At 23.1% G+C, this 14,252-nt stretch overlaps 1 protein-coding gene and 3 long non-coding RNA genes across 4 annotated transcripts; 3 read left to right on the plus strand and 1 right to left on the minus strand.

Annotated features, from left to right (window-relative positions):
- Window positions 1–293: 293 nt before the first annotated feature.
- On the minus strand, window positions 294–4,058 carry LOC135121047 (uncharacterized). The gene is made up of 6 exons (XR_010278838.1): window positions 3,918–4,058; window positions 1,466–1,529; window positions 1,320–1,384; window positions 659–767; window positions 441–604; window positions 294–379 (listed from the first exon to the last, which is right to left on the minus strand). It is a non-coding gene; the product is annotated as an uncharacterized LOC135121047 (long non-coding RNA).
- Window positions 4,059–6,549: 2,491 nt separating this feature from the next.
- LOC135121013 (uncharacterized) lies at window positions 6,550–6,966 on the plus strand. Its single transcript, XR_010278823.1, has 4 exons — window positions 6,550–6,590; window positions 6,646–6,676; window positions 6,733–6,784; window positions 6,842–6,966. It is a non-coding gene; the product is annotated as an uncharacterized LOC135121013 (long non-coding RNA).
- An 891-nt stretch (window positions 6,967–7,857) lies between these two features.
- Window positions 7,858–12,143, plus strand: LOC135121033 (nucleolar complex protein 2 homolog). The gene is made up of 10 exons (XM_064045343.1): window positions 7,858–8,024; window positions 9,819–9,897; window positions 9,962–10,065; window positions 10,408–10,539; window positions 10,750–10,868; window positions 10,925–11,036; window positions 11,432–11,545; window positions 11,755–11,925; window positions 11,977–12,090; window positions 12,138–12,143. The coding sequence occupies exons 2-10, from the start codon at window positions 9,825–9,827 to the stop codon at window positions 12,141–12,143; spliced, it is 945 nt and encodes a 314-aa protein (XP_063901413.1). The 5' UTR covers window positions 7,858–8,024; window positions 9,819–9,824.
- Window positions 12,144–12,235: 92 nt separating this feature from the next.
- On the plus strand, window positions 12,236–13,566 carry LOC135121019 (uncharacterized). Its single transcript, XR_010278827.1, has 3 exons — window positions 12,236–12,308; window positions 12,433–12,501; window positions 13,503–13,566. It is a non-coding gene; the product is annotated as an uncharacterized LOC135121019 (long non-coding RNA).
- Window positions 13,567–14,252: the final 686 nt, after the last annotated feature.

A 14,252-nucleotide genomic window follows, 5' to 3' on the forward strand; every position in this document is an offset into this window, starting at 1 on the left:
GCCGCTTAAGCAAGACGCTCGGGGCGGTCAACGTGGCGCATTACATATTGAGTCGAGCGCCAGAAAAATATACGGCGCCTCACGTGCACCTCGGGTGGTCTTTGCTTAAGTATATCGAATGGGCTGCCAGCCATTCAGAAAAAGAAGTGATCGCAGTAATAAAAGATTCCCTAAAAGCATCCACCAATGAAAAGTGTTCTCCCGTCCTTGCCAAAATTACGAACTTATAATAATAAACTTTATTATAAATTTTAACTACTTCTATTTATTATTGTTCAAAGTTTTCGTGTTTATTATTCTCTTCTTTTTCTTTTTCTTTTTTATCTGAAATTAAAGTTATAATGGTATCATAAAACTTTTCAGTATCTTGCGCGTTTGCCTAAATTATAATCAAAATATTACTAAAATTTTTTTTCTTTCCTACATTAAAAAAAAAACACCCGAACAAGGTAAGTCTGAAGGCGATATCGGACAGTCGCGCCGGGTTCGATGGTCGACTCAAATAAAGTTAATACGATGTTTCGAAGATTCGCTTTCCGAACGCCCATTCCCGCACAGATGTTAGCGTTTAGCAGTAACTTTTTAACATTTTTAGAACGGCAAACTGTTAGGAAATATAAAAAATAATAATAAATAAAAAATATATTATAGCAGAAACCAATTCTCGAGCGAAAAGGAAGCGCTTTAGTTCGGTTAACTTTAATAATGCAGTCGCCCAAACAAGCCCAACTTTGATCGTCTTTCAAACGAAAAAGTTTACAGGAACACTTGAAAAACAAAATAATAATGGTAATAGAATAAAGGTAAATTAAGGTAATATTAATAAGTAAAAAATAAAACCATAAATATAAAGTATAATTGATAAAAACGTTACATTTAATAATAAAAATATTATAATCAATATGGAAAACAATAAATTTTATTAAAAAATAATAATTATAAAAAATAGTAAAAAAATGAAATTAATTTATTTCAATTAATAATAAACGAAACAAGTGCGGTATAAAATATATAAAATTAATATACTAATAAAATAAGTAAAGAATATTAAAAAAATAAAACGTTATATTTTGTTTTAAATGATTAAAAAGTAAATATAATAGAAATATATGTAACTTTCTTATAATAAAATGATTATAATCAATATTAAAACCGTAAATAAAATTTACTTGAAAACAAAACAAAATAATATAAAAAAAAAGTAAAAAAATTTTTTTTGTGGAAATTAGGAGAAGTGGAAAAAACTTTAATAATATAAATAATATGTATATATATTATAATTAATAAAAATAATAAGTAAACAAAAACAATATGAAAACCGATAATAAACTTTCCTCGTCTTCTTCTCCGGTCTTCATTTCTTGTTTACAAACATCTTTTAGTACTATCAATAATAATGTTTATAAAAAAAATTAAAAGTGCAATATAATTTTTTAATAATCGAAAATAAATTTATAGAGACTACCATGATCGTAAAGAAAGGAAGTCGGTTCTGTATCTTTCGATGCTTTACTATTCGCTTCGGAATACTTTTTATATATATATATAAATTTATATTTTTTTATTATATAAAAAATATAAAGCACAATTCGGGGAATTATAAAAATTATTTATTATACATGAGTGAACTATTTACTAATATATAATAAATTCCTATAAAGATTGAAAAACAATATACAATAAATTTGTACTAATAATAATACTAATAAAATAAGTGGAAAATTTTATAAATAATAAAAATATAATTATTAGCTAAGCAATTTTCTTTAAAAGAAAATAAACCTTATGTTAATGTTTTACGATGAAAATATGAAATTTGCATAATATATAATTAAAATTATAAAAAAAATAAATAACTTTAATAATTTACAAACTTTACAACAAAAATAATAATAAGTTTTGTTTTTTTTAATATTTAAAACTAAAATCAAAAGAAAAATAAACAGATTCAAAAATTTAAAACTTTATATGGCAACTGATAAAAAATAATAACTAAAATCAAAAAACAATAAAAACAAATTAATAAATTTAAAAAATTTACGAACTTAAAAAAGATTTACCAATCTTAATTCAAAAATAATAATTATAATAATATCTATCACTATAATAAAAAAATTTAAACTTAAAAAAGAATTTAAATTTAAATCTAATATAATATTAATAATAAAAAATATAAAACTAAAAACTAAATTTAAAAAAGCAAAAATTAATTTCTATAAAAAAAAAAATTTGCAAAATTATTTTAAAAGAAAATTACAAAAAAATTAAAAATAATAACAAAAAATTGATAACTTCAAAAAATAAATCAAAAGTAATTTATATTTTTTAAGGCAAAAAAACATTTATACTAAAATGCCTAACAATATAGTATTACTCATTTTAACAAACTTCTCTTCTTAAATTAATAAAAAAAATATATAAACAATTAAATGTAATAATTATAAAATAAATTTATAATGAAAGTAAAAACATAGAAATAGGAAAAACCTAAATTTTTAATTTTTTAAAATAAATTAATAATAATAAATTAAATTTCTTTAAATCTAAAAAAAACTAATTATATATAATATAACTATTAAAATCTATCTATACGTAGAGTATTATACTTTTAATTTCTTTTCTTCTTAAAATTTAATATAATTATATTTTAAGTACAAAAAAATAAATGATTTTCAAAGTAACTTTTAAAATTATTTTATATATTCCTAAAAATAAATTATTATTTTTTTACTAAACTGTTTTCAATATTAAGTATAATTTTTCTCTTAATAAATATAAATTTTAATATTTATGATATTAATGTTAACTAAAAATAAATTAGTAAAAAATCTTTTCTGTGCAATACCATCTTTTTATAAACTTGTTAGTTTTTACAACTTATTTTTTAAATTTTACTAAAAATAATTATTTACAGAAGATTTTTAAAAAAAAGATAGAAAACGGCTAAATTGATTTTTTTATTATAGTTAATATATATTTATTAGTATTATAAACTTTTATTAATACTGCTTATAATAATTTTAAAATAATATTTATCAACATCTATCACGTCTTCCTTAATATATTTCCTTCATGTAATTCTTTTTTATTTTTATTTCTATATTTACTTATTTTTTAAAACTAAATTTCCTCGTAAAAAATTAAAAATTACATTCTTTATAACTAAAACTCCTTTTATAAATAAAAAATAAAAAAATAGAATTGAACTACAATAAGTATTTATAAAATTTATATAAAAAGTAAGAAAAGTAAAATCTAGACTTTAAAAAAAATTTAACCAGTTCTTATTTTAATCTAAAAAAGGTTGATTATTTTAATATAAAACTAAATTTTCACTAAAAATTTCAAAAAAGGTAAAAAAATATATAAAAATTAATAAATTACCTTAAAAATTACATATAAAAATCCACAATTAATTCTTTTTATTAACTGAAATATAAACTTTTTATGTTTAGCCAAAAGTTCACTATAACCATCAATTAAAAGATAATTCTTCTAAATTCAAACTCTCAAACAATATACAATATAAAAACTTTACTTTATATATAATAATAAGTTAGTTAAATTGATAAAAAAAAGTTCAATTAATAAAATGCCAAAAATTTAAAATAAATATAATTTATGCATTTAAAAGTTATAAAAGAAATTTAAATTAAAAATAAAAATAATTAATTTACTCTTTAAATTAGATTTAACAATTGACAGTTTTGAATATAAAAAATAAGCAGAAATTGTCTTATAATAATTATTAGGCCAAAAATAAAAATCTACTTATCAAAATTAAAAATTATAGAAAATATAATCAAATAGTAAATACTTTCTAAAAATAAATATTATAAAACTTCCTTAGACTAAATTTTAAATTAATAAAGACAAAAAGATAAGAAATAGCTTATAATATAATATATATAAAAAACTTTTTCAAAATCAATTAGTTCTTCCGATTTAGTTAAACTTTTATTATCAGCGCTTAAAAGGTTAGCGCTTTCTGAAAAGATTGATCTGGAATTCGGAGATTTAAATATATTCGAACAGGAAGAAATTAAATTTTCTGAATCTTTGCAAAAGAGGCCGCCACTAAACCCGCCTTCTTTAGTAAATTTAAAAAAAAGATTTATTATAATGAAAAATTATAAACCCTTAAAATTAAAAATTATAAAATTTTGGTTTAAAAAAATTAAAAATTAAATTAAATAATAAAATTTAAATGTAAATTTCTTCCGGAGAACTTACTTTCTACCAAACCAGACTCTTTCGCTTTATTAGCGGCAGCAGAAAAAAGAGATTGCTTCTCTAAAAAAAAATAATAATCTACATAAATACTGTTCGATTATCAATTTACTAGTAAAAAAAAGTAATCTTAATTATATAAGTTACCGTTTGTAACTTTTTCATTCTCGTCATCCAAAACAGTAGATTTAAATATTTTACTTGTTTCAAGTTTATTTTCCGGATTACTAAGTTTTTCGCTTCTTTTCTCTTCTTCATCAAGCGGTTCATGATTTCTTTTTTCAGCTGTATTACCCTGACATGAAAAATCTAACAAATAGATAATTTAAAAAAAGAAATTAATATTTATAAAAGAAACTTGATATAGATATATCAGTGTTTTCAGTAGAGTTGTTTAAAATTGCTTCATTATTCTCATAACTCTTCTTCTCTGTGTAATTTATAAATTAGTAATCGCAATAAAGAGGAAAGCCTTATAATAGCTAGTTATAAATAATAAAAATTGAACTTTCTGTGGATCTTTCGGAGTAATTGAAGTCTTGACTATCAGGTGAAACCTAAAAATACAAAGACTTATAATATATATAAGCTTAAAGAGACTAAAGTTACCATATACTTTAAAGAAAAGAAGAAAAACAGATGTAATTCAGTGTCCGAGTATAGTAAAATTCTGTGATTAGTAATAATTTAAGGTAATCGCTAACTGGTTACACAAGGATATATAATGAGGAAGTTACTAATATATGAAAAAAGATCTATAAATAAATATGGTTTTAGTGAAAGTGAACATGGCTTTACGCAAGTAAAATAATACTATCACATAGAAAGTAATTAAGTTTTAAACCATTTAAATAAAGACTAATAAAAAAAATAAAATTGTGAAATCCAGGATACTTCAAACAAACATTAAATGAAATATTATTATGTATATAATTTCATACTAAAAATTCTGTTGAGCGAGAATATATCGTTAAAAAATTTATTTAAAAAACTGGTGTACGTGCCACTCACATCTCCTCGCGTGGCGGTACAATTCGGTTAGAGGGAAGTAACAGACTTATAGCTTACGGTAAAAGTGGAAGACTTTGCAAACTTCTTTGTTTTTTTAGTACTATCAATTTTTTTAGAACAAAATACTGCAACTGTCTTCATTATGTACATATTATGAAATGTGATTTTACCGTCTTATAATGATCTTTGTACCAATAACTAGTGTAGGGTGTGTCTTTTTCTTAAATTGTGAGTTGTTTAATGAACTGTTTTACACTGAGATGAACTATGATAAATAACTTTTTTAATTTTTGTTTTATTTTTTGTACATAACTAAAATTCTTTGTGAAGGTATAGATAATAACTTATATGGGGCAGTAAAAAAATTAAATTATTTTTAGTTATTCTCACGCGTTTCTATTATATTCTCGGAACACTTGAAGACCGTACTTTTTATGAGAAAAATAATATTGCGAATTATGTATATAGTATACAGACAGATATACTAAATAGAGGTTATAAAAAAGTTGCACAATTTATCAGTGAAATAGTCACGGACGCATTCGATTTAGCTTGCAGATTAACTTAAGACTTTAAGCAATAACAATTACAGCTGATTACCAACAGAACTTTGAACTTAATATATACGAATAAGCTAATTATAACTAGCATAGCCCTTTTAAAACATTGGGGAAAAAAAAAGTTTGATGAATTATTTTAATTATGGCGTCAAATAATCCATGTTGTACAACTATAGTGGTCACAGAAAAGCAAGTTGCAAAATAATTGCGTAAATTTTTTACTTTTTTATTTATAAACTTGCCTTAAATTATTTTATGATACTACATATATAACAGTTTGCTTTCTTAACGGTTCCTTTTGTAATATTTTTTCTTGCCTTTACTTTCTCTGCGCCATTTTATTAAATTTAGGTTAGGTATATAACAACCACTTTTAAAACACTTATCGCTAATCCTCTTTTTCACAAGCCAAAGGTTAGATAAAAATAATATAATAATACGTCTCAAAAGTATTTATTTATTGTATCTGAAAAAAGTAAAAAAATGCACGTTTATATAACTTCTAAGCAACTTTACATTAAATGACAAACAAAACAAAGGCACAATCTTAATAAGCTCCTACTACTAAGCGGGTTGTGTTCCGCATTTATAACTGCGTAAAAGCATGTGCTTAATTTAAAAATATACTAATCATCATTGTTTGATGCATCAGCAATTATCCGCTTATGGGGTGGTATAATTTTATATTTTTTTATCCTTCTAGTCTTGTTTTGGAGTTATTTTATTAATTATATATTATAAGTAAATATGAAAAGGAAAAAGTTAAACAATCAAGTGAGCACAGTAAAGGTTTTATAAAATTATTATATTTAATAAGTTATTTACTTAATACTATGTAATTAAGAAGAAAAAATGTGTTTCTTTTTCCAAATCTGGTTCTTCTTCCAAGAAACTAGCTGATAAAGATCCTGAATTTTATAAATATCTTCAGGAAAACGATCCGGATTTACTTAATTTTTCATATTCCTCAGAAGGAGAGGATGGTAAAATTTTATAATTATTTTCTAATAACAATTTTTTTTATCTCGTTTTGATACCAGTTAGTGGAACAGAAGAGGAAGTTGAACATACTTTAGGTAAAAGAAAAGAAGTTATTAAAGGTCAAAGCAATGATAAGACTATGAGTGAAACGGTTAACGATTCTATATCGGATGGAAAAGTTAAATTGGAGAAGGTTTTTCAAAAATTACCTTTTTTTTTTAACGTTTTAATTATATTTGATTTTTTTATCTAAATATTATAATTTATAAAAAGTTTTTTTTATTATGTACTTTTCCTGCTTGTTATATAAATTATTTTCTTTTATATATAATCCTTTAATTTTTTTCATATTATTTTTTTTAGAAAGTCCTTTATCTTAAAGAAGTTAATTACTTGATTAGAAGAGCTTTTGAAGAACATTCTTTCTTTGCACTTAAAGAATTTATTAGAATTTTTAAAGATATATGCCATATAAGGTTGAAATTCATGTTTTTAATTAACTTTACTTTTTTTTAACGTAAATTTTCAAATTTTTTTATTTGTTCTTTTTTATATTTCATTAAAGTTTTTTTTCGGTTTTATAATTTATAATTTCTCTTAGTTATTTTTTATTATATTATTAAGTGAGCCAGTTGATTGCTATTATACCATTAACGATCCCGCAGTTTTTAAAAAAGTTCTTACCTTTACGTTGGACCATGTTTGTTCCAGCTTTGATTACCATCTTTGCATTTCTAATAGGTTTTTTGTTAAATATATTTATATATATAATATTTGATATTATTTGTATATTATATTTTGTAGTATTACTTAAATAAATTACTATTTTATACTATATATTAATAACAATTACCTTTTTATATAATAATTATTAATAAACATAAGTTATAAATTAGAAAACTAAATGACTATTAATTGTTTTATAATAGTTAAAAAAATAAAATATATTTTTAGAATGCATATTTTTTTGTTTATAAGAAATAATATTGAGCATCTATATTATCGCTTTATTGAACTAATAATACTTTTTTTACTATCACATAATTTAGTGAAAAAAAGAATCCAACAATTAGCAAAAAATGGCACAAATGCAAAACTGTAATAAAAAGTTTTTTATCCAATCTTTTACATCTTCTCAAGACGAACTGTGAGCCCACCATTCTAGCCTTTATACTTCGTCGTATTCCTTTGTATCTTACCTATTATCTTTGCTTTCCGAAGCTACAGAGAGTTCTTGTCAAGGTATTATAATAACTCTTTTTGTAATATAAATAAATTAATTTTTTTAATTTAAATCAACTTTTTATAAATCTTTTGATTACACTTTAGTATTTTGTATTGTTCTTCTATTTAGTTTTTTTCTTTTTTATTTTACTATTCCTAATCTTGTTTTAATATTATTTTATAAAGTAAATTTAGTTTTTCTCAGTTTTTATTATAAATTTCGATCTGAATAAACATTAATCTTTTAAGTTTTTTTAATAATTTCAATAATAATCTGACGATTTAATTAATTTTTTAATATTTTTCAATACAACAATTTTATTATGAAAAGATAATTTTGTTTTTTCTTTAGATTATTTAAAGTTATAACTCGCAGTAAACTCACTCGATTAAATTTTAGTTTATATTTTAAAAGTTTTTCTATATTTTTCTGCAATTCATATTAATTATATTTAGTATATATAATATATATTTATGACCTTTAAAAAAAATTTGAACATGTTTTGTTAGATGCTCTACTTATTTTTAAATAATATTTTTTTTAATAACAGTTTGTCTTTTATTTTCCTGGAATCCTATATTAAATCGAAATAATATCAATTTTTTTCCATTCCCTCTGGAATTTGTTTTTTATAAACGAAATTATAAATTAGCTTCTAGTCTTGACTGCATTCCTCGGAATTGTCTGGAATCGATTTAGAATTATATTTAATTTATAGAATTTTTAATATTTTTAACATAATAATTATTTACTGGCGTTAATATTTTTATTATTAGGATTACATATTTTTTCAAAAAATTTCAGTAGTTTTTAAACCTTTTTTTCTATAATTTTATAATCATACTAATATTTAGTTTGGAATTGTATACAGAATCACTTTTGTTTATAAAACTTTCTTTACTTTTTATGAATTTTTTTTTATTTTGTTGCATTGTTATATGAAGTTTATTTTTATAAAAAAATTAAATTAAACTTTTTATTTTAATATTTATTATTTTGTTCATACTTTTTGGATCTCTTTTTATCTTATATATTTATAATTATAAATGTTTTTATAATTTTATATTTTTATTAATGCTGTATTACTAATTAATATATAGCAAGATTAACTAAAATTTAATAACCTTACGTCATTTTTGTAGACCAACAAACGAAGTATACTTTAAAAAAAATTTGAAAACGTACAATTGACTAGTTTTTTTTTATAATGATAACTTTTTTATTAGCTAATATTTTAAAAATTAGCAATAATACCAATAAATTTTGCTCAATTAGAAAAAAAAGACAGGTCATTGACTAGATTTTAAATTCGAAGCTTTTAATTAGTTTAATTAAAAAATAAGTTGACTACCTTAAACGGATAAACTTGGGGGTCCGCATAATAAATTTTTTATTTTATTTTTTTTACTTCTCGCCTAGTCCTTTTAATATATTAGAAACCATTTTTCTTTATTATCTTCGTTATTATAATCATAAAATTTATTGTTTACTATATTTCTTATACAATTTTTTTTGAAATGGTTTTTTTCATTAATTTTTAAAATGTGTCTTATATTCTTTTTTTTGTGTTTGTATAGTTTTTATTATTCTAATTTATATTTAAGGCTTCTATATACTTCGATACTTTTTATATTTTATATTGAAGTAATATAATAAATAGAAAAAGGAAAATACTTAATGTAATTTCATTTTCTTTTAACTTTTTTATATAGAAATTTTTTAGAAAGTTTTGTTGTATTTCTAATAATTTACTTATAATTTTTATGTTTTTCTTTTTTTTATCACTAAATCGTTGCGTATATCATTAATAGATCTGCATGAGCAGCTGGGAGTCCTCTGAAGCCCATGTTCGCGTCCTTTCCTATTTATGCATTCACTGCGTTGCTCAAGGTTTGCCATTTTTGAATGGTTTGAGCTAAAAAAAAAAGTTTAACCACGAACGTCCATTCGCCAGAAAATCCGCATATGCGGAAATTCTGCTTGAAAGGGCTTTACTCCACTTACGTAAAAAACTCAAAGTTTCTATCAAAACACACTTCTTCGGCTTTACAGTTTATGGTTCTTTCATAGTTTTAATAATATCAACAAGTATATGTTTTATTATTTTTTTATATATAAAAAGTAATGACTGTAATATATATATATATATATTATAGTTTTACTGATAACAATAGGGGCATATTTTATATTTTTATTAATATGTAAGAGAAGGTGTAATAATTAGTTTGGTTATTTTATACTTTTACTAATACTTACAAGTATTTATTTTATTATATTTTAATATGTTTAGTATATTGGTTATATATAGTTTTACTATAACTAATAATTATGTATATCCTGTTATATGTAACGTACTGAATGTTATATATATCAGTATTAAGAATTTACTATTGTCTATAGGAAAATTGCTGTGTTGAGATATTTGGTTTGCATATTTCTGGAGCTTATGAACACGTGTTTCGCTACATTCGTCAACTTGCCGTATTGATGCGCATTGCAATGACTACCACTAAAAAGGAGACCGTCCAAAAAGTTTGTTTTTTTTTTTTTTTTTTAGCTTTTTTTAAAGAACTTAATCATTATTGAGCATCAAAAGTTTTTACATCATTTTTTATTCTTGGTAATAATTATAGCTTATAATATAATACACTTTTGCGCATGCTAATTTTTAATGCAACTTTTATAAAAATTACTTTAACTTATTTTATTATAGTTTTACTTCTATTTATTTTTTTTATTTAGATTTATAACTGGCAATACATAAGCTCCATAAAATTACTCTGCCGTATTATTTCTACTTATAAAGAAGTTTTAAAAGAGTTGATCTATCCTGCAGCTCAAGTTTTAATCGCAACTATAAAGTTAGTACTATTATATTACCTATTATTATTACTATTATTATTATTTTTCTTTACAGATTGATTCCTACTGCCCAGTACTTTCCCCTTCGTTTTCACTGTTTAAAAGCTTTAAGAGAATTGTCGCCTTCGGGATCCCCTTTTATACCAATGCTTCATTTTATAACGGAAGTTCGTGATTTTTATTTTTTTTTATAGCCTTTTCTTATGTCTTTTATAATTTTACAATGGGAAATTTGTATATAATTAATATTTTTTATAACATTTTAAATGCAGTTATACATTTCTGGGCATTACAAATACGTAAAAAACTTTTATTATTAAAGTTTTAAAGGTTTGCATTGTATAAATTTAGAAGTCATTTTTGTATGGCCATCAATGTAGCTAAAACATTTACGATAGCCCTGTTATGCTTATGTCTACTCTTCAAAAGTGCTGATAAAATTTTTTTTACTTAAAAATATGTTAGAGAGTATTCTCAAGTCATTTAAAAATATTTATAAATGCTTATATTATTTTATTTGTTTAATGACTAAGTTTTATCAAGTTTTTTTATTTTATTGCAGGTTTTAGGATCCGTTTACGTTAAAAATAAACCGCAAAACTTTTCTTCTAAAGCAACTGATACTGAATTTACTCTACGGTTTAAGAAAAACTTTCTTGGGAGCAAACTATTTCAAGTTTACTTATATTTTTTTTATATTGTATTTACAGTTTATTTCTTTCTATATATATACTTTTTTCTACATATCATTATTATGAACTGCATAAGTTTAATTTTATACGCCTCTACTAGTAACTTTTTGGCTAATCCTGGTTTTTAAAAGTTAATTTAATATATTAATAATATATAATAATTATATATATATTATCATTAAATACTTTGAAGGACTTTGTTATAAACTCGGTTATACACGAGCTTTACGCATATTTTTCTGAATCGTCCTATCACGTGGCTTTTCCAGAGCTTGCTTTGCCGGTGATGGTTCAGCTGAAGCACTTTTTGTTAAACACTAAAAATCTTCGTCTTTCTAGAGAACTGAAGCAGTTGTTATCTCTGGTTTGCGTTTTTTACGTAATTGTTATAAAAGTTGATGCTATGATTGGACAGATTAAAAAAACTATAGTTTTTATTGGCTTCGAGCGACTTAATGTTTTGAAAGCAAATATGACTTCTACATCTAAACAAACTCCGATAGATGAGTTTTTTTATAGATGGCGTTCTGTTAACCAAAACTTTATAACTGATAATAGTAATAATAATAGTAATAGTACTAATAATACTAATATCAATACTAATACTACTACTACTACTACTACTAATAATAATAATAATAATAATAAACTATCCTTTGCTGAAAAATATCAGTCATTATACGACAATGAAGATATTGAAGATATACAAATCGACTTCAGCTCCCGTGGCCGCCCAAAGTCTTTAAGGTTTTAGTTAGTATAAAGTAAAGTATTATATCTTTATATTTATATGAGTCTCTTTCGTTTTAATTTCAGCATTTTTTTGTTTTATAATAATATTTTTTGTCCTATTTATATGTATATTTATCAGTGAATTTGCAAAAGAATTTTCTGGAAATCCTGCAGACGAGCCGGATACAATTGCTGAACTGGAAACTTTGTTTAGTGATTCTGAATAACTTTATTTTAAAATAAGCCTTTTTTTAATTAATATTAAATGGAAAATATAATAGTATACAGTGTTTATTAATTGACCGCTTTTTTTTAATATTAAACTTTTTTTCTTTTTCATTGTACACTAATGAGTTTTTGCATATTATAATTTTTTTTGGTAGTTTTAAAAAGTGTGCAATTAGAGTGGGTATTGGTATCAATTCTAAACTGCCGGTACCAGATAAAAGCATGTATAAGCTCCTCTTATGAATTTAGAATTAAGGGTTAGTGTTCAACTCGTCCGATCTGAGATCAAATCTCCAGGGACTTGGTTAGTACTACGGTGGAACAGAAGGCTATCCACCTACTCCACCCTAGAAAACGGAGTTGTCATGATACTCCCCTGGAGGTGTACAATATAGGCCAAACTGTGCTCAACTTACCGACCAATTGCAAAGACTCTAAAAAAAAAAAGGAAGTCTTTTAGGTTTGCCCTTCATGATGAGCGTGTGAATCGCTGTTCCACCTTCAATTAAGCATCTTGTATTACCTTTTATTGACCGCTAAGGTTTAATTTGAACCACGTGTGAGAGTAAACACAACAAAAGTAAAAAAAATTTAAGGAGACAAGCTTTACTTTTTATGAAACGAGTTTAAATATTTACATAAAAATAATGACGTTCGGTGCTTAGAACCGTTTTTAATAAAAATCTTATTTAATATTTACTCCTTTTCTATAATTGTTTGTTTATAGCATTCAAATCCTTTTGGAATCTTTAATAATATTTAAGAGGCCAGTAGAGTGAACCATTAAAAAGTTTAGAAATCGTAACTTGAAAAAATAATTATTTTTAATCAGAATCTTTTTTATTAAATTTAATTTGATAATTATTAATTTTTTAATTAGTACTATAGAAGTTTTTAAGTAAACTGTATGCGCACGTGCCTAGATAAACTTTTTAAAACTTGTGAGGCTTATACCGTAACAACTCATAAGTGGTTTTATAGGTTCCTAAACAGAGATTTATCCCTCAAGTGCCTCGCTCAATCAACGTGTTGACCAAGCAACTCTTGGGTCTCTCACAAAGCTACCTTGCTACACTGATCTAGTGCGTAATTTATTTTTTTGAACATAGTTGTGTAGTAGCGTCGCTGACGACTTTAATTAATTGATAGATTCTAACTAATCTTTTTCACATTTCAGCCACTAAATCATCTAATATCAATATAAAGTATTATATTTCTATAAAAGTTCCTTATAACAAATTTTTTCAACTGCGTATTCTGCTAAGGATTTGCATACTTCCTGCGGGATGTAAGGTTTCTTTAACATTAAAATAAAAATTATATACATAAAAATTCGTTAAACAACTTTTAAATATAAACATAATCACGTATTTGCGCACTTTTTTTAAAAAAATCTGCCCGCTTATAAAATAATTTATCGGTGTGAACTTTATTAAATTTCGCAGAAAGTTATTAAAATTTTTTTTTTATTTGACAAGGCAAACCTTTTTTAGCTTGTAAACTTCTTATTACTCCTATGTCCTGCTTAAAAGAGAATGTAAGAGTTACGTTTGTTTTCACTATATAACAAATTCGAAGTAGTCTCTTTGCCAACTCAAATTAAGAAAGTTCTCTCTATTTGGTGTTATAAATAAAGTTATAAAATAATATATAACAGTTTATATATAATATATTCTTATTATAAAGTTACATCTTTAAGCCCTTGAAAGTAAAGCAAAGTAGATATTTATC

Source organism: Zophobas morio, unplaced genomic scaffold (genome assembly GCF_036711695.1).
Source record: "Zophobas morio isolate AGI-343-1 ecotype UQ-CSIRO unplaced genomic scaffold, CSIRO_AGI_Zmor_V1 ptg000478l, whole genome shotgun sequence".
In the NCBI taxonomy this organism is placed as follows: Eukaryota; Metazoa; Arthropoda; class Insecta; order Coleoptera; family Tenebrionidae; genus Zophobas; species Zophobas morio.

Excerpts from the sequence above, each read along its gene's own strand:
- LOC135121033 (XM_064045343.1), top strand. The coding sequence starts at position 9,825 with ATGAGCAGCTGGGAGTCCTCTGAAGCCCATGTTCGCGTCCTTTCCTAT. Across the intron at positions 10,066-10,407 it reads CTTCGGCTTTACAGTTTATG|GAAAATTGCTGTGTTGAGAT; the intron begins GTTCTTTCATAG and ends TATTGTCTATAG. Across the intron at positions 10,869-10,924 it reads GTTTTAATCGCAACTATAAA|ATTGATTCCTACTGCCCAGT; the intron begins GTTAGTACTATT and ends TTTTCTTTACAG.